Genomic DNA, 23,042 nt, shown 5'->3' with positions numbered 1-23,042 from the left:
AATACGTATCTAAGTGGTAAAAGGTTAAGGGTTTATTGATTTCCTTACATGTTAATAGTGAAGACTCTCTGAAACCACAAGGCTAAGTGGTTTGGTATTTGCTATGTAAGATTGTCTCCGTTCTATTACAAAGTTCTTTCAAATCATGCATCTTGGGGTCGAAAGTAAACCTAAACCAGGAGTCTCGAGTATTATACCAGCTTGGGTGAGCGTTCAAGGACCCTGACAGTCCTCTTGTTTTGGAAGTTTTGTACAGTTTTTAGTGTAATGGAATAAAAAAAGGATAAGGGAAAACTTTTATTTTTTTGTAATTTTGTACAATAATGTTTTTTTTTAAAGCATAGTCTGAAGGAAACATTTGAGCTCGCTTTGTTAAAAGGGGGTTTAACGCATGTGCGTAAAGTGTGGTCCAAGATTAGCCTGTGCAAACCACGCTTCCCGCCTAAAGTAGTTTTTCACTAAGAGGAGAATAAGGAAACCTAATATATCATGAAAGCAGAAAGTGTTGTCCCATATGAGCCTGTGCTCACTTTACGCTCATGCATTTAACCCCTTTTCTCAGAACTTGTCTCAAATACATGTATGTGTATTAAACAGACTACAGCGCTGGAGAAGGTTAGTTGGTTGTTGGTAGAAGTCAAGTTTATATTCATACCCAGACTTTCCAGCACTTTGATAATTTATCTCAAATATAGACCGGGAATGGTTGAATTATATGGAGGGCTTTTGCTGGTACGCATTCTTTGAGCTTCAGTCTAACATAACACTTTGTTGGATGATAATTATAAGTGAACTTTCTGTACTTATGTCATTCTTGTTTTATTAACCCTTTACCACTTAGATATGTATTTTCTAGCATTTGTAGTCCCTTTGAAAGTTATAATTAATTTAAGACCTTACTGATGAGCACCGAACAGCACAAAACCTGAACAGGCTGCGAGTTACATGCAGGCTGTTCTGGTTTTATGCTGTTTGCACATAGCCATTTTCCCTTTGATTCTAAGTGGGAAAGGGTTAATTAATTATTATTTTTGACATTTGAGTTAAGTTTATTGTTTATGTACAAATGGGTCCAAGTCAACCAAACCCCACTATATTTGACTTTATATTCTGTATTCATCCAAGATGTTCTCTTCACCAGATTTTGTCATTTCCATTGCTTGTTGCAACATTAATGCACATTAAGCGAATGGCTAGAGTTTTAACAAGACTGGCTATTGCTTCACAAACATTTTCACTGCATTTTACAGCCATAATATTAGCAGAATTTAATTTGTATGCCAGTGGTAGGATGGCATTTAGCAGTCAAACTGTCCGTCTGTCCCGCATTCAGTTTTCCGGAGGTTTTTTTTACGGATTGTTTTCAGACATTGAGCTGACTTGGTTTTTGAGTCTACCTACATGACCTACAGGTGAAGTGTGAAACTCATTCTGGTCCATTGAATTTTTAGTTATGGGCCTTGGATGGAGACATTTTCTCTATAACCGTTTTCCAGAAGTTTTTTATGCAACGCTTTCAGATATTGTGCTAATTTTTGGTCAGTGAGACTACCTACATGACTTACAGATAAAGTGTGAGTTTCATTATGGTCTATTGATTTTTATGCTCCCCCAAATTTTTTTGGGGGAGCATATAGTCGCGCTTCGTCTGTCCGTGCACAATTTTTGTCCGGGCTATTTCTCAGCAACTAATGACCAGAATTCAATGAAACTTTATGGGAAGCTTCACTACCAAGAGGAGATGTGCATATTATCAGCGGGTTCTGGTCGGATGATTTTTCACAGAGTTATGGCCCTTTGAAATTTTCCATTAACTGTACATATTATGCAATTCTTGTCCCCCCAACTACTGACTGGAATTCAATGAAGCTGTATGGGAAGCTTAACTACCTTGAGGAGATAAGCATGTTATTTGTGGGTTCTGATTAGATGATTTATTTAGAGAGTTATGGCCCTTTGAAATTTTTAAGTTGCTAAACCATCCATCGTATTATTTTGTACAAAGTTATGCCACTCAAGACGTTTCCTTTTATCTGAATATATAGTGCAATATTGTGACAAAAAAACTTTTGGGGAGCATCACCCATCTCCGACGGATTCTTGTTTGTGAAGTTATGGGCCTTGGACTTCACAAATAGCTGCTGTGCGGCTTCAAAGCGCAATAGGGGGCATTGTGTTTCACAAACACAGGTCTTGTTTCATACTCATTTGCTTTGTTTACCAATGATACACATTGTTCCATATCCAACATTTAAAAGTAGCACTTCAAGCTTATTGTAATACTTAAAAATAAAATATATAAAATATCCTTATAGTTGTAATTTTGAAAATGTTCTTTGTTAAAGCTTGAATGTGCATTTGTTGACTTTGCCTTTGTATTTGACATGGTTGCTGTTATATGTTTCTATCCAGTTCCTAATGTGCGCAAGCTTTAAGTTTCCTGTCTCGAATATAAGTATTGATGCTGGAATGGGATGATATATTTCATGTGGGTTGCTTCAGCCAATGTTGGGTGTTATGTACCAGGGAATGCATATCTATGCCATTTGGGGATTTATTAATCCAAATAATAAGATAATCTCGCTATTGAACATGCATCCCTTTGTATAATAAAAGTAAGTCTCAGTTTTTGTTACATATAGAAAACAAGAGCAAGACAAGTTACAACGGAATCGTATAGATGTTTGCAACATAATATTTCAAACTTAACATGTTCAAAAACTTCTCCCTATTTCTGCTGGAAGAAGTCACTTCTCCCAAAATTTAAAGTATAGCTTTTTCTCTGTATATGGTGTGCTACAAGGGAGTCCATTGTTATCATTGTGCTTTCTGTGTTGTAAAAGTGTAATGATAGCAAAGCGCAGTGCATTATTGGGATATAAGCGGATTAATGTAAGCCATATACCAAAAATATATTGACTTAATCTTTGTATTTTATTTAATTGTAATTGATGTAAACTGAAGGTTGTTTTTTTGTGAACTTGAGTGTTAAAATTTGTTTAAAGCTGATAAGATCTTGATTCAGCAGAAAAATCAACAGAAATGATGCCAAGAGCTTTATGGCATGCTGAAGGAGCTTATAAGCCTTGTTCTGGGAAAAGTGGACTTTATGCATGTGCGTAAAGTGTCGTCCCAGATTAGCCTATGCAGTGGGCACAGGCTAATCTGGACTGGCACTTTTTGTCTAAATTTGATTATTAAGTAGAAGGTACTACCTTTAAATGAAAAAATAAATTTTTTTAAAAAGTGGACAGTGTCGGACTGCACAGGCTAATCTTGGACGACGCTTCTTGCACATGCATTAAGCCTGGTTTACACATAATGAGGCTCTTATACTCAAAGCCTGACTAGTTTGCACAGATTTCCAAGAATAAGAATCAAATGTTTTAATTTAAAAACAAACAATTATACTTCACATGTTTAGTGAGTCTTCGTTTCATTCAGATGGGGTGTTTAGAACACCTTGATAACTTTGCAAAGTAGATCTATTATAAGAACCATAAAACCTTTTTTTTTTAAATATGCTTAAAACAATCATTTATTAAAAGACAAACACTAGATTGAATGGCTTCAAAAAGAAATTACTAGCCAGAGAAAAACCTGGTTAATATTGATTGACCCTGGAAACTAGTCATAGACACAGAAACACCATTAATATTGATATACCCTGGAAACAAAATCATAGCCACATAAACAATAATAATATTGATTGACCCTGGAAACAAAGTCATAGACACAAATAGACCTGTGTAATATTGATTGACCCTGGAAACAAAGTCATAGCCGCAGAAACACCATTGATATTAAGTGACCCTGGAAACAAAGTCATAGCCACAGATAGACCTGGGTAATATTGATTGACCTTGGAAACAAAGTCATAGCCACAGATAGACCTGTGTTATATAAATTGACCTTGGAAACAAAGTCATAGCCACAGAAACACCATAAATATTGATTGACCCTGGAAACAAAGTCATAGCCGCAGATAGACCTGTGTTATATTGATTGACCCTGAAACAAAGTCATAGCAGCAGATAGACCTGTGTAATATTGATTGACCCTGGAAACAAAGTCATAGCCGCAGATTGACCTGTGTTATATTGATTGACCCTGGAAACAAAGTCATAGCCGCAAAAACACCATTAATATTGTTTGACCCTGGAAACAAAGTCATAGACACAGATAGACCTGTGTTATATTGATTGACCCTGGAAACAAAGTCATAGCAGCAGATAGACCTGTGTAATATTGATTGACCCTGGAAACAATGTCATAGACACAGATAGACCTGTGTAATATTGATTGACCCTGGAAACAAAGTCATAGACACAGATAGACCTGTGTAATATTGATTGACCCTGGAAACAAAGTCATAGCAGCAGATAGACCTGTGTAATATTGATTGACCCTGGAAACAAAGTCATAGACACAGATAGACCTGTGTAATATTGATTGACCCTGGAAACAATGTCATAGACACAGATAGACCTGTGTAATATTGATTGACTCTGGAAACAAAGTCATAGACACAGATAGACCTGTGTTATATTGATTGACCCTGGAAACAAAGTCATAGCAGCAGATAGACCTGTGTAATATTGATTGACCCTGGAAACAAAGTCATAGCAGCAGATAGACCTGTGTAATATTGATTGACCCTGGAAACAATGTCATAGACACAGATAGACCTGTGTTATATTGATTTACCTTGGAAACAAAGTCATAGCCGCAGATAGACCTGTGTAATATATGTTGACCTTGGAGACAAAGTCACAGCTGCAGAAAGACCTTTGTTATACTGACTGACCCTGGAAACAAATTCATAGTGGCAGAAAGACCTGTGTTATATTTATTTATCTTGAAAACTTAATTTTAGCCACAAAAAGACCTGTGCAATATTGATTGACCTTGGAAACTACTGATTGACCTTGGAAACAAATTTATAGCCACAGAAAGAATGAATTTTATAATGATGGACCTTGATAAAAAATCATAGCTGCAAAAACACTGGTGTTGTATTGACTAAACTTGAAAACAAAGTCAAGGCTTCAGAAAGACCTGTGTTATATTGATTGACTTTGCAAACATAGTAATAGCCACAGAAAACATATGTTATATTGATTGGCATTTGATACAAAATCATACCCCTATTGATTAACCTTGGAAACAAGGTCATAGCTGCAGAAAGACCTGTGTTTTTGTCTTTTGTTTTCTCTATTTCAGGTTCTCGAGCCCCATGGCCCAATGTTTCATTCTCTTCATGTCTATTCTAATAATATACATCTTTGTCCGATATCTCTGTAAATTTGTTTGTGTGCTTCTATTTAATCACATCTAGTAGTGTTCAAGTGTTATGTATCCATAGACGTGTATATATTAAAAGTTTATCAAATTCTTATCATAATTGCTAAGAATGTATTATTTTTAAAAAATGCTGTATATTTCGAGTCTGAAAATGATTAATATTTAGTTTGAGAACAGTCAAAGTTTTTGTCCATGTCCTCCATATGCTTTCATTTCATTGATGCAAACATAGTTAAGACCTTGATTCCACTTTATTGAACATAATTTATCATCTAGTTGTATGAAGGTTGACACAAATATTTTCATTATTTAGTTTTGGCCATTAAAAAACTCCAAATCTATCATAGTAAGAAAACTATCAAAGATGCTTTATTTTATAAAATGTGTTTTCCATTAAAGTAACATAACATTTTACTCCCCACTAAATCACAACTTTGTACAATTATGTTTTTTATGTATATTAACATTACGATTTAAGTCACAGTGTTAGTGGCACCCAAATAACCCAGTTTTCACACGAGTTCATTTGCATGCCTTCAGTATTTATCATCTTGACCTTGCGACCTTGACCTCTGATCAAACGCATGCTGCATGACCTTCATCTTTCATTCTTCAGATTTGGGGGTCAAGTGGGTCTCACGAACCCACACCGGTTTGTCTCGGCCGGGCCCACTGTTAGCCCGTACGTCCCTTACTCTCGCCGGCAACAACAGCTTGAAAACGAGCGAAAAGAGCGAACGGAAAAAGAAAATGCCGATAAAGAGAATAGAACAAATATTCGCAACTCTTCGTCAGACAATATAGCGACAATATTGAGCACGTCATCCACGACCACTATAACCACCCCCACTTCCTCCTTCACTCACCACAGAAAGTAAGTTGGGCCAATACTGGAACGTCCATTGTGGTCTTCAGACATTTAATGTCCGTGCAAGGGGCCAGCCATTGCTATCATCATTATTTGATGACAGCCTCTAGCTTTCAAAGTATGGCAATGGAGGTCTTTTTATCCCTCGCCAAAGGCAGAGGGATATAGTTTTGGCGTTGTCTGTCCATCTGTGGCAAACTTTTCAGGGCTCTATCTAAGAAACTATACAAGATTTCAACATGAAATTTCATGTGTCTATAAATATCAATGAGAAGTGCCATGCTTTAGAACAATTACCTTTCACTTTCTTAAAAAAGAGTTTTTGCACCTTTATAGTTCTTGTGTGATGTAACTTTTCAGGATTATATGTCAGATACTATACAAGATTTAAACATGAAATTGCATGGGTGTATAGATCAATGTGGAGAATAACCTTTTCTTTTAGTTCTGCACCCTTCAAGAAACAAAATTTATTTGGTGGGGGATATCAATAGGAGGAATTTGCTTGAGGATTATGCATTTTATGTCTTGAAAGCTCAAAGAAGTTATTAGTATTCTTCATGCACATACTAATGGCACATTCTGGCTGTCAAGTGACAAGGTATAATACTGGCCAAACATTTTGCATTGTTGGACCTTGATACTTCATAATGAATCATCATCATGAATAAAAAAAACCATGCATAATGGATTTTCCTCTGACCCATAAATAGAGTAGCGTACTGGGAAAACTGGATGTCATGCATGTGTGTAAAGTGTTGTCCCAGATTAGCCTGTGCAAATGCCATCCTTTATTAGCCTATGCGATCTGCAAATGCTATTTTGAACCCACACTTTCTGTCTAAAATTGATTTTTAGCTCATCTATTTTTTTTTTTTTAAATTATGAGCTATTGTCATCACCTTGGTGTCGGCGTCCGGTTAAGTTTTGCGTTTAGGTCCACTTTTCTCATAAAGTATCAATGCTATTGCATTCAAACTTGGTACACTTACTTACTGTCATGAGGGGACTGGGCAGGCATAGTTAGATAACTCTGGCAAGCATTTTGACAGAATTATGTGCCCTTTTTATACTTAGAAAATTGAAAATTTTGGTTAAGTTTTGTGTTTAGGTCCATTTTATTCCTTAAGTATCAAAGCTATTGCTTTCATACTTGCAACACTTACTAACTATCATAAGGGGACTGTGCAGGCAAAGTTAGATAACCCTGGCTTGCATTTTGACAGAATTATGTGCCCTTTTTATACTTAGAAAATTGAAAATTTTGGTTAAGTTTTGTGTTTAGGTCCATTTTATTCCTTAAGTATCAAAGCTATTGCTTTCATACTTTCAACACTTACTAACTATCATATGGGGACTGTGCAGGCAAAGTTATGTAACTCTGACTGGCATTTTGACAGAATTATGTGCACTTTTTATGTCCCCCACTATAGTAGTGGGGGACATATTGTTTTTGCCCTGTCTGTTGGTCTGTTGGTTGGTCTGTTGGTTTGCGCCAACTTTAACATTTGCAATAACTTTTGCAATATTGAAGATAGCAACTTAATATTAGGCATGCATATGTATCTCATGGAGCTGCACATTTTGAGTGGTGAAAGGTCAAGGTCATCCTTCAAGGTCAAAGGTCAAATATATGGGTCAAAATCGCTCATTTAATGTACACTTTTGCAATATTTCAATATTCAAGATAGCAACTTGATATTTGGCATGCATGTGTATCTCATGGAGCTGCACATTTTGAGTGGTGAAAGGTCAAGGTCATCCTATAAGGTCAGAGGTCAAATAGATGTGGCCGAAATCGCCCTTTTTATGAGTACTTTTGCAATATTGAAGATAGCAACTTGATATTTGGCATGCATGTGTATCTCATGGAGCTGCACATTTTGAGTGGTGAAAGGTCAAGGTCAAGGTCATCCTTCAAGGTCAAATATATGGGTCAAACTTGCTCATGTAATGTCACTTCTGCAATATTGAAGCTAGCAATTTTATATTTGACATGCATGTGTATCTCATGGAGCTGCACATTTTGAGTGGTGAAGGGTCAAGGTCATCCTTCAAGGTCAAACGTCATTTACGGGGACATAGTGTTTCACAAACACATCTTGTTATACTTAGAAAATTGAAAATTTGGTTAAGTTTTGTGTTTAGGTCCATTTTATTCCTAAAGTATCAAAGCTATTGCTTTCATACTTGCAACACTTACTAACTATCATAAGGGGCCTGTGCAGGCAAAGTTTTGTAACTCTGATTGGCATTTTGACGGAATTATGGGCCCTTTATACTTAGAAAATTGAAATTTTGGTTAAGTTTTGTGTTTGGTCCACTTTACTCCTAAAGTATCATAGATATTGCTTTCATACTTGGAACACTCGCAAACTATCATAAGGGGACAGTAAAGGACAAGTTGCATAACTCTGGTTGTCATTTTTACGGAATTATGGCCCTTTTTTGACTTAGTAACTTTGAATATATGGTTAAATTTTGTGTTTAGATCCACTTTAGTTCTAAAGTATCAAGGCTATTGCTTTCAAACTTCAAATACTTTCATGCTATCATGAGGGTACTGTACCTGGCAAGTTGAATTTAACCTTGACCTTTGAAAGACCTTGACTCTCAATGTCAAATTATTAAATTTTGCTAAAATTGCCATAACTTCTTTATTTATGATTAGATTTGATTGATACTTTGACAAAACAACTCTTACCACCCCCCCCCCCCCACCCCGAATATCCCCCCCCCCCCAAAAGTTTTTTTTCTTAAAGATCATCTAAAAAATGACCCTGACACTATATCCCCCCCCAACCCCCCCCCCCCCCCAAAAAAAAATTGTTTTTTTTTCAAACATTTAAAAAAACACAATACTGTCCAACCATCCCACCCAAGAATCCACCCCCCCCCCCAAAAAAAAAATTGCATTTTTTTGCATTTTTGGAAGAAAATGTAATAAATGACCACACCCCCACACTATACACCCCCCTCCACTCCACCCCTCCTTCCTTTGTGATTGAAATTGAGATAGGTCCCTTCACCTTTAAAAAGAAAAATAGATGAGCGGTCTGCACCCACAAGGCGGTGCTCTTATTAAGTAGAAGGGACTACCTTTAAATGAAAAATATATTCAAGGGGACAGTGCCGGACTGCACAGACTAATCTGGGATGACACTTTATGCACATGCATGAAGCGCAGTTTTTGCAGAATGCCGCTCAATTTTAGCATTTTTTTTATTTGTGCCATTGATTGTTGCCCTTTTTTACAAAACAAATAATTATGCTGCATCTTGATTTTAATTGTAAAAAAGCGTATATTTGCCAAGAATGTAGCATGTGTCAGCATGGTATGAAGATTGACCTTCTGAAATCCATCGTCATTTTTGTTAATCTAAACAGAATCATTTCTCATCGTTTGGCTGACTAAACTATCATTAAGTTGTTCCTTTAGCATTAACATTTGTTTGCAACTAAAAAGTGAACAACTTGTAGTTCCAAACATAATTTTCTGCATGAACTTGCAGGTCGTACGAACCTCCCAAGCGCGATGAGGAGACAGAAATGTTGCGCAAAGTTCGTGCCAAGCGTGCCAGGGAGACCCGTAGGTCTACACAGGTCAGTGAAACTGCAACCATCTTGTGAAGGGCCACTATTCTCAAAGCTCTAAAGGAACTGAGTTCTCCTATAATGGAAATCAGTGATTCAATTTTCTTTCTGAATGTCAATGTTTATCAGGTATAATGGAAATCCGTGATTAAATTTTCTTTCTGAATGTCAATGTTTATCAGGTAACAACATTATATAATATTATTTATTTGAGCGATATTTACTTGTGTAAACATATTTTAATGTAAAAGAACTTTCAAAAATGTACCAATCAGATCTGAATTTTGTCGCAATTGTCGTCCCTTAAAAAAACAAATAAAATTAAGACCTTTCTTTCTAGATTCAAGTTTTAAAGACTTCAATTCCAAACCTAAGGTACTGATGAACAGCAAAAAGCATAAAACCTTTACAGACTGCTAGCTACTTGCTGGCTGTTCTGGATTTATGCTGGTTGCAGTATGTAGCCATTTTCACTTTGCTTCTGAGCTGGAAACAGTTAATTGAAAGACACGACACATACATAAATAATTGTGTTGTAGTCAAGTACATAAGGATTAGTTGTCAACCTCATATAAATGGTAATTGTATTGCTGACACATAATTGTTGTGCATAAGAGATTATATGTGTTCCTTAATACAGTCTTTTATGTCATGTACTTTATTTATAATATAACTGATTTTGCGATCTATTTTCATGGTAGGGTGTGACATTGGAGGATGTTCAACAGGCCAACGCGGTTCTTAGTAAGACTGACCCCAGCATAGTAACCACGGCAACAACAACAACAACATCTGCCATCTTGGCAACCACAACCATTGCAACCACAGAAACCCCCGTGGCAACCACAAGCCTGACAACGGACACAACCACCACAAAATCTCAGGACACTTCTGCCTCGTCATCGCGGACAAGTGTGTTAGGCAATTTGAACGTTAACAATGATAAAGACATTAGTAGTCGAGTGCCAGTTGATGTGAATATTCGGAGAAGTCAGTCTACTCGTGAAACAGACACTGCCTCTATGGCTTCTTGGAGAAAGCAACGTGAAGATCCTGCTAAAAAAGATGTGAGTCTACTTAAAGTTTCCTCATTATTTTTATGCATCCGGATCGAAAGATCGGGCGTATATTGTTTTTGGCCTGTCTGTCTGTCTGTCATTGTGTCAGTCAGTCATTGAATGTGTGTGTCACAAAACTTTAACCTTGGTTAAACTTGTATAACTTTTGCAATATTGAAGATAGCAACTTCATATTTGGCATGCATGTGTATCTCATGGAGCTGCACATTTTGAGTGGTGAAGAGTCAAGGTCAAGGTCATCCTTCAAGGTCAAAGGTCAAATATCATTGTATTTTTTGTTCCTAAAACTATAACCTTTGTTAAAGTTTGGTCATAACTTTTTGAATATTGAAGATAGCAACTTCATATTTGGCATGCATGTGTATCTCATGGAGCTGCACGTTTCGAGTGGCTAAAGGTCAAGGTCATCGTTTAAGGTCAAAGGTCAAATTTATGGCTTCAAAGCGGCGCAATAGGGAGCATTGTGTTTCTGACAAACACATCTCTTGTTTCGGTGTACCTCACAACAAAATTTGTCTGGCGTGTAGTGAGGCTTGAAAATGTATGTGGTTTTAATGCATGTGCGTTAAGTGTTGTCCCAGATTAGACTGCTTAGGCTTATTTGGGACGACACTTTACGCACATTCATTAAACCTTCTTTTCACAGAATGTGGCTCATATATAGTTTGTCTGTCCTCTCATTACTATATTTGTTTGCTCTTATTGATGTCCGCTCATTACTATATTTGTTTGCTCTTATTGATGTCCTCTCATTACTTTATTTGTTTGCTCTTATTGATGTCCTCTCATTACTATATTTGTTTGCTCTTATTGATGTCCTCTCATTACTTTATTTGTTTGCTCTGATCATGTCCTCTCATTACTATATTTGTTTGCTCTTATTCATGTCCTCTCATTACTATATTTGTTTGCTCTTATCATGTCCTCTCATTACTATATTTGTTTGCTCTTATTCATGTCCTCTCATTACTATATTTGTTTGCTCTTATTCATGTCCTCTCATTACTATATTTGTTTGCTCTTATTGTGTATTATGCAAAGTTTTGGACCTTTTTTATATGTGCTTACTCTCTCACAGTATGTTAAGTTAACAATCTAAACTGGTTGTATGATTGTTCAATTTTTATGTCCCCCACTATAGTAGTGGGGGACATATTGTTTTTGCCCTGTCTGTTGGTCTGTTGGTTGGTTTGTTGGTTGGTTGGTTTACGCCAACTTTAACATTTGCAATAACTTTTGCAATATTGAAGATAGGAACTTGATATTTGGCATGCATATGTATCTCATGGAGCTGCACATTTTGAGTGGTGAAAGGTCAAGGTCATCCTTCAAGGTCAAAGGTCAAATATATGGATCAAAATCGCTCATTTAATGTACACTTTTGCAGTATTTTAATATTCAAGATAGCAACTTGGTATTTGGCATGCATGTGTATCTCATGGAGCTGCACAATTTGAGTGGTGAAAGGTCAAGGTCAAGGTCATCCTTCAAGGTCAGATGTCAAATATATGTGGCTAAAATCGCTCATTTTATGAGTACTTGTGCAATATTGAAGATAGCAACTTGATATTTGGCATGCATGTGTATCTCATGGAGCTGCACATTTTGAGTGGTGAAAGGTCAAGGTCATCCTTCAAGGTCAGAGGTCAAATATATGTGGCCCAAATCGCTTATTTTATGAATACTTTTGCAATATTGAAGATAGCAACTTGATATTCGGCATGCATGTGTATCTCATGGAGCTGCACATTTTGAGTGGTGAAAGGTCAAGGTCAAGGTCATCCTTCAAGGTCAAATATATGGGTCAAAATTGCTCATGTAATGTCACTTCTGCAATATTGAAGCTAGCAATTTTATATTTGAAATGCATGTGTATCTCATGGAGCTGCACATTTTGAGTGGTAAAGGGTCAAGGTCAAGGTCATCCTACAAGGTCAAACATCATATAGGGGGACATTGTGTTTCACAAACACATCTTGTTGCAGTTTACGTCAGTCTTGGGGTTTTCACAATATTGGCAATGTGGGAAGGGCTCTTTGGATTTGGAAAAATCATTGGAAAATGTGTGGCATTGATTTTTGTTTTGGCTAACAACTACTTTAAAATTGACCATGTAAAGGTACTCAATATTATATCTTCAAATGGTTAAACTGACGGAGCTGGATAGGGAAATCAACTAAATGCAATTTATTATATGGTCTTTTATAAATATATACTTTTTGAGATTGGGAATTGGGGTCGAATTTTGAACCCAAAATTGACCCCAAAATAAACAATGTACATGGACATACCAATTGAGACTTTTATTTATTCTCATATTGGGGCATTAACCTTCAATCAAATTCTTATTTTGTGGCTCTTACCTTCAAAATAAGCTGTATTCTCTCAGTTGTGTGTGTATTTGCAGATTGCCTTATGTGATTGTGATATTTTCTTTTGTTTTAAAGGATGATATTAGTGCAACACGGAGTAGCAGTTTTCGAAGAATACGAGAAGGTGGCAGTGGGTATAACCTGGAAAACTCGGGTTAGTTTTTGCTTCAATCATTCCACAGCTTTAAGGCAATGACATTAATTTGGACGATGCTCTGTGAAAAGGGGGTTTAATGCATGTGCATAAAGTGTCGTCACAGATTATCCTGTCTAGTCCGCACAGGTATGTCAGGGACAACACTTTCCGCTTTTATGGTATTTTTCATTTAAAGAAAGTCTCTTCTTAGCAAATTTCCAGTTTAGGCGGAAAGTGTCGTCCCTGTGCAGTCCCTTTGGACAGGCTAATCTGGGACACATTACTTAAATGCATTAAATCCCCTTTTCACAGAGCACGGCTCATTTGTGTTTTTATTTTTTACCAATGTAAGGTATTTACTATGTTATAATTCATTTTGATTACAAGACGGGGTCGGGACATTTGTGACAATTTGGTCGTATTTGCATTGCTTGTCAGAAAATGATTGCAAATGAATATGCGCCACTCTTTGTCAAAAATGGGGCTTAATTCATATGCATAGTGACCCAGATTATCCTGTGCAGTCTTCACAGGCTAATCAGGGACAGCACTTTCTGGCTAAAATGGGCTCTAATATTAGACTTCCTTTAATTAAAAAAATGCCATGAAAGCTCAAATGGTCGTCTTATCCAGGAGGACACTTTATGCATGCATTGAATATGCATTAAGCCTCGTTTTACCAAAGCAGGGCTCATGCAGATGTAATCTCTTGCAGCATATGTCCCTCGAAACCGCACGGAGCGTGCAGCAGAGCGCAATGCATTGTCTATGGTGGATGTAGGGGGCCCATCAGGGACTGGAGGAAACATCACAAGGTCGGCCTCCTTGCGGCAGGAGAGGTTGAGGAAGCAGGAGGAGGAGACCGCCCTGGAACAACAACGCAAGGAGAAGGAAAAAGAAAAAGGTAATGGGGGAAAGACTACAACAACAACAATGTGTCTGCCTCTAGAGAAAATCACTTCCTTTAGAGTGTTAGGCCTTTGGGGCTGTTTATTAGGGAACAATATATTAGCTGCTTCATGAGAATGGGTCTTATGCCATATGCGGTTAGCATAGCTGCAGACCAGCCTTTGCAGTCGCACAGTCTGGTCAGAGGCTTCTTTGTCAGCTATAAAAAGTCACGCAAGGTTGTGTGGTCTCATTTGTGCAGACAGGGTAACTCTTAAACAGACTTTTCAAATATGCAGGCTAGTTTGGAGTCACTCTGGCTGCATATGGCATAAGACCCATTTTTGTATGATGTGGGTAATACACTATTGATAAGTATTTAAGGGGTAAAGGGTTAACCCATACTTTGAATTATTTGAACATTGATTTGGTATGATCTTCACTATTCACAGGTATTGTATCCGATGATCTAGATGGGGACAGGTCCAGCCAGGACAAGGACGACAAACGTCACGAGTCCACGGCAATACGGAGACGCAAGATCAACCGTGAGAGACGCTCCACTGGCATCGCCACCTATACACCTGAGGTGAGTTGACCAGAAATGGCTCTCTATTTTTGTGGCATTTAACCCTGTACCACTTAGACTTGTATTTTGACGCATTTGTAGTCCCTCAGAAAGTTTAATTTAATTTAAGACCTTTCTTACTGGATTCAAGTTTTAAAGGTTTCATTTCCAACCCTTAGATACTGATGAGCAGCAAACAGCATAAAACCTGAGTTACTCGCAGGCTGTTCTGGTTTAATGCTGGTTGCAATAGCCATTTTAACTTTTTGCTTCTTATGGGGGAAAGGGTTACATGTATATCAGAAAACTGACAATGTACATTATAATATCAGAGCACAAGAAAAGTGGAGCATGCTGTCTTTGGACAGCTCTTGTTTTGTTGTTTTCATAATAGTTGTTTGTTGGATGTTAAGGCTTATTTTTGCCTGTTTTGTATTAAAGGGGAAATTTATATTACACTCCTTGTTTGTATGTAAGGGGAACACATGTTAAGTTCTTTCTTTGCTAGTTTCATATTGAAGAAAAATAACTCTCATTACTACCCATTTTTAGCTCGGCTGTTTTCGTAGAAAACCCCAGGTATTGTCATAGCCAGCTCTTCTGTCCATGTCCGTTGTTGTGTCATCCGCCGTGCTAAAACCTTAACATTTTGTTAAGGTTTTGAACATTGGCTCTAAAATCAAAGTGCTTCAACCTACAACTTTGAAACTTCATATGTAGCTGCACCTTGATGAGTTCTACATGCCACACCCATTTTTGGGTCACTAGGTCAAAGGTCAAGGTCGCTGTGACCTCTAAAAAAAAATATTCTGACAAGCTTTCATATATTCAAAACTGCACCCGCAGCCGAGCGTTGGCACCTGCTATGCAGTGCTCTTGTTGTAAGAAGTGTTGTCAACATTTCCCTTATGAAACTCTTAGACGCCTAGACAGACCAGATTGGCTTTTGGGCACAAGTGTACTATGGAGCTGCAAATCTGAGTGATTCACTCGTCACGCATATGGCCCAATGTTATGTTTATCTAACGCAACTCTGCAGTGTACTCTTTTATGGCCTTAAGTATCTCTCTATTGTCTCTGCTAAGCTGGTCTATAAGTCCGTAAATGCTTTCCCAAGCACCTCAATCGGTGACTAGCCACCAGGTGGAGAATTGTCGACAAACTCCTCGACTTGGCTAGCAAGACACTCTCACATGGGTTAGGTGACTTGTCTCGTTTTCTGATAAAAGCCATGTAATTGTCTGTTGTTTACCAATCTTCCAATTAAAATCAAACTTTTAAAATGGGTTGGGTATTACATTGCTGTTTCGTCTGCAAATGGCGCCTTTGTGAAACGAAAATGAAAATTATGGAACGAATAAACGAACGAGTCTCACAAAATCTCTGAGATTGACAAATTATTTAAAAACAATTAAAAGTAGGAAGTAGTTATAACAGTGGATATAACTCAGAAATCAATACCACTTTCACAATATTGACTGTCCTGGTAAGGCAAAGTGTATTCCCTGTGAAAAAATCATGAACTACGGGTCATCTAGTGGTAAATGTAGTTAGTTGAACACTGTTACAGTGTTGACAATATTTCAAAGATAAAAATATTGAGCTCAACGGAAATATTGCCATCATTGTTCACAGCGCATTTCGTTACAAGGCATTTCAGTGTCTATGAAATTTATTAAGATTTAATATCCCTTCGCTTGGCCACTGTCACACAGGCATCGATGTGAACCTCTCTTCAATATTCTCAACCCAATGCCATAAACATTACATCAGTCACAACCACTGTCACAAATGTACATGGTATTAAACATTACATAAAGTTTCAAAATATAATGTCCACTGATGGTAAGTTGGTCTATGGTTCCTATATTTGTATATTATCAAAAATCTTTCTCTGTGTGGATGACACCCATCTCTGTAGAACACCCCAGTTGCAAGGCTTGAGTTTGTGGTGTACAACTCTGGTTTGGCCTTCTTTGTTCAGCTTGATGGTAAAGTTGATCTCGGAGAGTTTTGCTGTTATACCATAGGGAGCACGCCTATTCCAACTTAGGGTTGATGCCAACCTTCCTAGTCTCATGCAGACACCACAATATTTGTAGCAAATATATCTATGCTCAGTTCAACACTGAGTTACGTGGGGTAAAAGTAGGTCACATCATCCAAATAATAAAAAGCTTGTGAACACTCTAGAGGCTACCTTTATTGCCTAATCATCATGAAACTTGATGAGAACATTTGTCCCAATGATTTTGAATGAGTTTGAGACTTGGCCATTTGGCATCAATAAGTCAATATAAAGAAAAAGCTTGTGCACAATCAATATGATACATTTGTTTGTGCAGCCCTAATAAAACTTGCTCTGAATATCTGCTCTTAGACTTATCATACTATTTATTCTGCGACAAGCTTCTTATATAATATGAGCTGGGTCTTGCAAAATTGGGGCTTATGTCATATTTGGCCATCAAAACGCCTGACCAGCCTGACATTTGAGTAGAGTTCTGAGAAAACTGGGCATAATGCATGTGTGTAAAGTGTCATCCCAGATTAGCCTGTGTAGTCTGCACAGGCTAATAAGGGACGACACTTTCCGCCTGAATGGATTTTTGCTGAGAAGAGACTTGACGAAAAATGTCATAAAAATGTCCTGAAAGCTGGGACGAAACTTTACGCACATGCATTATGCCCAGTTTTCTCAGAACACAACTCATTTGCGCAGTCTGTTCGACATCTACCTTGTCTGCTGTAAAGTCACACAAGGTTTCATGGTCTTATAAGCTGACAGTGTAGCTCGTGACCAGACTGTGCATCTGCGCAGGCTGTCTCAAGATACACTGGCCTCATTATGCATAAGACCCATTTTGATATGGTGCAGGTAATATATATTTTTAAGTGTCAGACTTAATCTGCATTTCTTGCGTATTTTAGACATTAAGGCAAATAAGAGAGAATGCTCAGAAATGGAAAGAGGAAGTATGCCACTCAGTGTTGTGATGTGTATGTGTGTCATCAACGCATTTGTGAATCCAGGGCATATTTTCATCAATATTTAATACAGATATTATACCCTAACTAAAATTATATATTTTTTATCAAAAACTTTATGTAAAAAAAGATTAAATTATATTTAATTTTATGGAAAAAAAACCTCATATATAAATATAAAAAAATTAATTAATTTCAGTTAATCAAGCATTTAAAATGGTAATGCCATTAAAAAATAAACTTTGTTGATTTTCAATCAAGATATTTATTTAAAATTACTAGACATGCATTATTTTTAGTTCTGGTTATTTTTAAATAAAAAAATATTGTCAAATATTCTCTGGTCAGATAATCAGCTTAAAAAATCCTTATTGAACGGCCTTGCCCAAAAACCTGAGGAGAGGAAATATGCCCTGTGAATCACTAGATCACTGGTTACACTCAACCAAGTGTGCAGTTCACTGTGTTTTACTCGTTTGTTACTATCAGATATAAATGTGTCTTATTTGTTAATCAAAAATGCCTCAATAAGTTGAACTCCTTGTAATAAAGTTATTAATTTGTTTGTGTATTTCCTTTAAAAGTTATTCTTTTGTTTGTTCATTTGATTTAAAGGGGCCTTTTCACAGATTTTGGCATGTATTGAAGTTTGTCATTAAATGCTTTAAATTGATTAATGTAAACATTGGATCTAAAAAGCTCCAGTTAAAATCAAGAATGAAATATAAATTTAAAAAAAAGTAACCTTAGCAGGGCTCGAACCAGTGACCCCTGGAGTCCTGGAGTAAAAACCAATTAGACCGCTCGGCTATCCTGCCAAGTATGATGAAGGACGTATCTTATACTTTATATAAGCATTCTTCGTAGTTTTACAAAATTTAACAACAACAACAGAACTCTCCAAATTATTCAATCGTTTTGCGTTGCAACGCTTTATAATTTTCAGGTTTTTAAATCGTCAAAAGATGCATATAATGGCTATATTAGAGCATGGTAAATGTTCCGTATTACTGTTTTCTCACAAATATCATAACTAAAACGAAATTTTGCGAATCTGAAACAACTTTTTTGAATGTTGTCAATTTACCAAAAACGTGAAAAGGGTCCTTTAAAGCCTTAGCCTGAAAATAATTAGTAATCTTTATTTAGTTAATTAAAAAAACTATGCACTCTTATCTATATGAAAATATCTCTCTAAGACTTTGTATAGAGATAGAAACTAGACAAGCACTGACAATAGTTTTTGTTTTAATCACAATTTATGAAAATTATTTTAACCATTTTTTTTATTTATAAGAAAGCAAGACACTTAAGATTCTTTATACACATTCTGTCATTTAAATGAATAATTTTGTACAAAACTCGAATAGATAATGGATTAGATTATTGGTACCAGAGACATTTAAGCTGTGTTTTAAATAGGGTCTTGTGCAGTCAAAAAAGGCGACTAGGTCAAATTAAAGACAAAACATGCTGAGAGATATGTGTTTTGGAGTCATTGTCTACACATTATCTGTAAGAACACGTTGGAATCTAATGCTGTGCAAGAATTTGGGAACCTTCAATTTTCCATAAATATTCATGCAAATTATAAATTTAGTGAGGCAGAGAGACACATCAGCATTTACATGTTTTAATTGTAATACTGGAAATGGTTAATATAACCCATATTCAATTGCCTTAAGAATAAATTGCATTTTTTTATTCAATTATTTATATGCAGTTTTGCTTGTTATATTTATTTATAATGACAAATTATAATAAAAATAGACAACTACATGCACCAAAAGAAAATAATAAATAAAAAAAACAACATTTTAGTATTTTTATGTCCCCCACTATAGTAGTGGGGGACATATTGTTTTTGCCCTGTCTGTTGGTCTGTCTGTTGGTCTGTCTGTTGGTCTTTTTGCGCCAACTTTAACATTTTGCAATAACTTTTGTTATATTGAAGATAGCAACTTCATATTTGGCATGCATGTGTATCTCATGAAGCTGCACATTTTGAGTGGTGAAAGTTCAAGGTCAAGGTCATCCTTCAAGGTCAGAGGTCAAATATATGTGGCCAAAATCGCTCATTTTATAAATACTTTTGCAATATTTAAGATAGCAACTTGATATTTTGCATGCATGTGTATCTCATGGAGCTGCACATTTTGAGTGGTGAAAGGTCAAGGTCATCCTTCAAGGTCAGAGGTCAAATATATGGGGCCCAAATCACTTATTTTATGAATACTTTTGCAATAATGAAGATAGCAACTTGATATTTGGCATGCATGTGTATCTCATGGAGCTGCACATTTTGAGTGGTGAAAGGTCAAGGTCATCCTTCACAAGGTCAAGGTCATCCTTCAAGGTCAAACATCATATAGGGGGACATTGTGTTTCACAAACACATCTTGTTTTTATGGAAATCTGCTTATTATAAATAACAGTATAGACTGAAAGTAACATATGTACATACAGATAATGAAGTATATTATATAGTATTGTGGAAAAATCCCCAAAATGTTGTTCATTCTAAGTTTGATTTGTTTATATATATTTGGGCAAATATTGACCGACAGTATTATTGATTTCAATATAGAATCCTTAACCCTTTCCCACTCAGAAGCAAAGTGAAAATGGCTATGTGCAAACAGCATGAAACCAGAACCGTTCTGTCTATTCAGATTTTATGCTGTTTGCTGCTCATCAGTATCTAAGGGTCCAATGAAGCCTTTAAACTTGAATCTAGTAAAAAAGATCTTTAATTAAATGTAACTTTCTAAGGGACAACAAATGTGTCAATATATGTATCTAAGTAGTAAAGGGTTTAAGCACATCATTGAATTGCCGATAGATGAAGACTTGTTATAAATGTACAATATTTTAGCCTAGTTAGTAGTTGGAAGCAGTTTGCAACTGTTGATAAATGTAGTTGATCTTTTGTGAACAAGGGGCCAATAATTTTTCTAATTCTGTTGTTTTATTGTCATATATGGTTTATTATCTTTTGTTTCCAGGTTGCCCCTTTCATATCATATAAGCTATTTTTAAATTGCTGAAGGCTATATCTGAAATAGCACCGTAGCAAATGAGCAGGGAAAATGGGTTTTAATGCATGTGCGTTAAGTATTGCCATAGATTTGCCTGTGCAGTCGTTTAAAGAAAGTTTCTTCTTAGTGATAATCCAGTTTTAGCGGAAAGTGGCGTCAATGATTAGCCTGTGCCAAGTGCACAGGCTTATCTGGGACAACACTTTACGCACATACATTAAGCCCTGTTTTCTCAGACCGAGTCTCAAATATAACTTGGTAAAGTACGACAACCCAACTGTGAACAGATTTGCCCACTGTTACATTGTGTATGCTGTTTAAGCGGTTTGATTTTGTCTTTTGTGCCTTTACAATAATACATGGTATAAATCTTCAATGTCTTTCAGGGCAATGAAGAAGAAGATAAGGATAAGGAGAACAAGGAGGAAGATAAAACTGACAAGCCTTCAGATACTGATGATAAGGTGAGTTCTCTCCCTTTGCATGATATTTTTTTAAACATTTTACGGTTCTTTCCCTTTAAAAAGAATGTTCAGATACTTGATGCATGTCATGGGAAACCTGCTTCTCAAAGTTTGGAATCAAATATTTAGAACGTAATTTCCTGAATTTATATTTTTGTTGTAAGGACATGGGAGTTAAGTCATGATAAGGTATCTTATTCTGCTTGTCCAATCACAATGTGTGTCTCTTTTACATTTATAAAATTGAATTAACATGGAGGTTTTATGTTAGTGTATGCGAACAATATACTGAAAACAACTTTTATAAGCTTGAAAGGCTCAGACTAAGTCAAAGAATGCAATAAATCTGTAAAAACAGTAAGTTGAATTTCAAATGGCATGGACAAAAATCGATGTAACAATAGAGATAAATAGGTTTCAATAGGAGACAATTTTTAGCTCATCTATTTTTTGAAAAAAAATTATGAGCTATTGTCATCACCTTGGCGTCGGCGTTGGCGTTGGCGTTGGCGTTGGCGTTGGCGTCGGCGTCCGGTTAAGTTTTGCGTTTAGGTCCACTTTTCTCAGAAAGTATCAATGCTATTGCATTCAAACTTGGTACACTTACTTACTATCATGAGGGGACTAGGCAGGCAAAGTTAGATAACTCTGGCGTGCATTTTGACAGAATTATGTGCCCTTTTTGTACTTAAAAAATTGCAAATTTTGGTTAAGTTTTGCGTTTAGTTCCACTTTTCTCAGTAAGTATCAATGCTATTGCATTCAAACTTGGTACACTTACTTACTATCATGAGGGGACTGGGCAGGCAAAGTTAGATAACTCTGGCATGCATTTTGACAGAATTATGTGCCCTTTTTATACTTAGAAAATTGACAATTTTGGTTAAGTTTTGTGTTTAGGTCCATTTTATTCCTTAAGCATCAAAGCTATTGCTTTCATACTTGCAACACTTACTAACTATCATAAGGGGACTGTGCAGGCAAAGTAATGTAACTCTGACTGGCATTTTGACAGAATTATGTGCCCTTTTTATACTTAGAAAATTGAAAATTTGATTAAGTTTTGTGTTTAGGTCCACTTTATTCCTACAGTATCAAAGCTATTGCTTTCATACTTGCAAGATTTATGAACTATCATAAGGGGACGGTGCAGGCAAAGTTATGTAACTCTGACTGGCATTTGGACGGAATTATGGGCCCTTTATACTTAGAAAATTGAAAATTTGGTTAAGATTTATGTTTTGGTCACTTTACCCCTAAAGTATCATAGATATTGCTTTCATACTTGGAACACTCACAAACTATCATAAGGGTACAGTAAAAGGACAAGTTGCATAACTCTGGTTGTCATTGTTACGGAATTATGGCCCTTTTTTGACTTAGTAACTTTTAATATATGGTTAAATTTTGTGTTTCGATCCACTCGAAGTATCAAGGCTATTGCTTTCAAACTTCAAATACTTACATGCTATCATGAGGTTACTGTACCTGGCAACTTGAATTTTACTTTGACCTTTGAATGACCTTGACTCTCAAGGTCAAATTATTAAATTTTGCTAAAATTGCCATAACTTCTTTATTTATGATTAGATTTGATTGATACTTTGATGAAACTACTCTTACCTGACATACCACAATAGACTTCACCCAAACCATCCCCCGTGCCCTCCCCCCCCTCCCCCCCCCTCCCCCCCCCCCCTAATTTTTTTTTTTTTTTTTTTTTTTTATAAGATCATCTCACAA

The 23,042-nt window shown here is 36.4% G+C and overlaps 1 protein-coding gene across 1 annotated transcript in view; it reads left to right on the top strand.

Annotated features, from left to right (window-relative positions):
- The window catches only part of LOC127848694 (protein phosphatase 1 regulatory subunit 12A-like), a 123,131-nt gene that overhangs the window by 63,005 nt on the left and 37,084 nt on the right, over positions 1-23,042 (top strand). The window contains exons 16-24 of the mRNA XM_052381285.1: positions 598-615; positions 5,921-6,178; positions 9,685-9,775; positions 10,468-10,833; positions 13,293-13,371; positions 14,069-14,257; positions 14,694-14,830; positions 17,741-17,785; positions 21,222-21,299. Coding sequence (XP_052237245.1) covers positions 598-615; positions 5,921-6,178; positions 9,685-9,775; positions 10,468-10,833; positions 13,293-13,371; positions 14,069-14,257; positions 14,694-14,830; positions 17,741-17,785; positions 21,222-21,299 — 1,261 coding nt within the window. The remainder of the gene's footprint in view (positions 1-597; positions 616-5,920; positions 6,179-9,684; positions 9,776-10,467; positions 10,834-13,292; positions 13,372-14,068; positions 14,258-14,693; positions 14,831-17,740; positions 17,786-21,221; positions 21,300-23,042) is intronic.

Source organism: Dreissena polymorpha, chromosome 10 (assembly GCF_020536995.1).
Source record: "Dreissena polymorpha isolate Duluth1 chromosome 10, UMN_Dpol_1.0, whole genome shotgun sequence".
Lineage (NCBI taxonomy): Eukaryota > Metazoa > Mollusca > Bivalvia > Myida > Dreissenidae > Dreissena > Dreissena polymorpha.
This window is presented reverse-complemented; position numbering and strand designations above follow the sequence as displayed.